This window comes from Trypanosoma equiperdum, assembly GCF_001457755.1.
Source record: "Trypanosoma equiperdum strain OVI genome assembly, contig: ctg_1181, whole genome shotgun sequence".
Taxonomy (NCBI): Eukaryota; Euglenozoa; class Kinetoplastea; order Trypanosomatida; family Trypanosomatidae; genus Trypanosoma; species Trypanosoma equiperdum.
The window spans coordinates 3802-6017 of record NW_027123151.1 but is presented as its reverse complement, the minus strand read 5'-3'; the positions used below and the strand labels follow the sequence as shown (position 1 = coordinate 6017).

Genomic DNA, 2216 nt, shown 5'->3' with positions numbered 1-2216 from the left:
TACTCGCTGTCCACTTCACTAAATTACTTTTTTTTACCCTTGTGATTCTTTTAAGTGCTTGTATTTGACCATCTACTCGGCCTGTACCACCAATATTGTTTTTTATATAATATTCGTATATGCACACTCACAACACTAACCTATAATAATTACTATTATTATTATTATTACTTCTCTTATAAATTTAGCTAATATTCTCAAAAACAAAATAAACCAATATAATAAATTTTTAATAATGGCACACATTTTCCATTCCCTATCACCATACTGCTTTACACCCATAGGACACTTTTATACTAATACTTCATATTTTAAAAATTTTCACTAATTTTCACACTTTCATTAAAAGTGTTAAGTATGTCAAATCTATAAAATTTCATTAATTTCATAAAATCGAGGGGAAACCTTAAAAGATTTGTGCCAAAATCAAAAAAGCAAGCAAAAGATGGTCATTGATTGCAACATAATTGCTTTCTGTGGTGTTTCCTGTCGCCCCTGCTGCTGCTGCTGCTGCTGCTGCTAATTTAGCCTTGCACTTCCCATCTTTTAATTTTTACAGCCATCGTTATTGTTGCATTTTTCTTTCTCTCTTTCTCCTTGGAACTAGATTGCATTTTTGGTATCCACTGCTGGAGTGACTACTGTATTTCTCTTTTTTACTGCTTCCATTCCTCTTGATTCTTATTCCTACCATTATGATCACAGCTTTATTGGTTTTTGTTGTAGAACTTGTTAGTTCGGTGTTTTTTTTTCTGCTTTTTACCTCTCTCTTGTCTCGTATATGTGTGCTTTCCTTCCCCAGAAGGGACTTGAATTTCTCGTTTAAATTATCCGTTGTTTCTCAGTAGCCTGTTTTTATTCATTGAATCAGGTCTTTTGCCTTGCTGCGATCCGTTGGGTCGTCTAGGTTGTGAAACGCAGGCCAGCAGTTGCGCACATAGGTTCAGATCGCATGAGGCCCGCTGACGCTTCTGCTGCTGTATTCAGATATTTTTGCTATTTTTGGTGTTAGCTTCAGCCACTCGCATATCGCCTTGGCACGCTTTTTAACTGGGTCCTTCTCGGCACCTGGCGCTGTGATGTCCGTATGGAAAGCTCTCTTGGCTTCGTTGTTCTTGAAAAAGTGGGTTGCTGTCCTGTAGTTGCCGGCTGCGGGTTTGGCCCGTATTATTTCGACTGTGCCGGTACTGCTGCTGAAGGTGCAGCCATTTAATGCACTGACTGCGGTTTGAGTTGTTTTGTTTGTGCACCCAGCTTCGGCCGTAATTATAATCCCGTCCAGTTGATTGGCTTCGCTAACCTTGGATTCGTCTGTGAGGTCCATTTTAAAAAGGTCTTGTGGTACTGGCGTTTGTCCTCCGGCCGATTCCGGGCTGCGTGTGTCTCGGGTATACATATCGCGGTGCTTTTGGCTTTTACAAGCTTTAGTTTTGCCGTTGTCGGAGCGGCGGCGGCTGCTGTGTGCGCACCGGCTGGATCTTGGGTTGCGCGCACGAGCGAAACGGCAATTGCTGCTGCTACGACTCCTTGTTGCTGGACTATCGCTTTCGTGGCAGAATCAACCATCTGTCGTGCATTTTACAGCTTCAGCCCGTTCGCCTCCAGTGCATCTGTGAGTGAGAGTTCCAGTGCTGTAGGCAAACACTCTTGGCTAGGGTTTTCTTCTTTTGTTGCTGCCAGTCACCACTTTCCAGCTTCCGTCTTCTGCAGGCTGATTGTGGACGTAAGATCGGTTAACTTTCCTTCTATGTGCTAGCTTATCCTCGCTAAATAGGCATGCTCTTTGCACACATCTGTTGCCGCTTCTGCCGCTGGGTCATTGGGCTTGTTGGCCACCGTTGCTGTGGTTTTGAAAATGAGCAACAACGCTGCTATTTTTGGGTATGACATCAGCACATCTGTCTTAATTGGAATTTCCCTTGATGGGCTACACTCTTCCTGTCGTTCGCTCACTTTCTCATTCATAGCCGCTGCCTTGGTACTACTTGCTGAGCGCAAGGTTGGCGCAAAAGTTTAAATTGTTTGTCGTTCGTAGTCAACGTTAGGTAGGTGAAAAAGGCAGATTTTGGCAGAAAATTTACACTTTTATTCCAACCCATATCGTTCTATATCTATTTAATCTATGCTCTACTTTAATGCAGTGTTGCATTGATCAAAATAATGCACATACCTTCATTCTTGAAAATTCAAATTTTATGTTTTGTAAGTGCCTCTAT

General features: G+C 42.1%; 1 pseudogene across 1 annotated transcript; it reads right to left on the bottom strand.

The window, feature by feature from the left end:
* Nucleotides 1–421: 421 nt before the first annotated feature.
* TEOVI_000631100:pseudogene lies at nt 422–1944 on the bottom strand (annotated as a pseudogene). The gene is given in 4 exon segments: nt 422–553; nt 556–657; nt 659–1366; nt 1369–1944. Coding segments are annotated over 4 exon segments (1518 nt in total).
* Nucleotides 1945–2216: the final 272 nt, after the last annotated feature.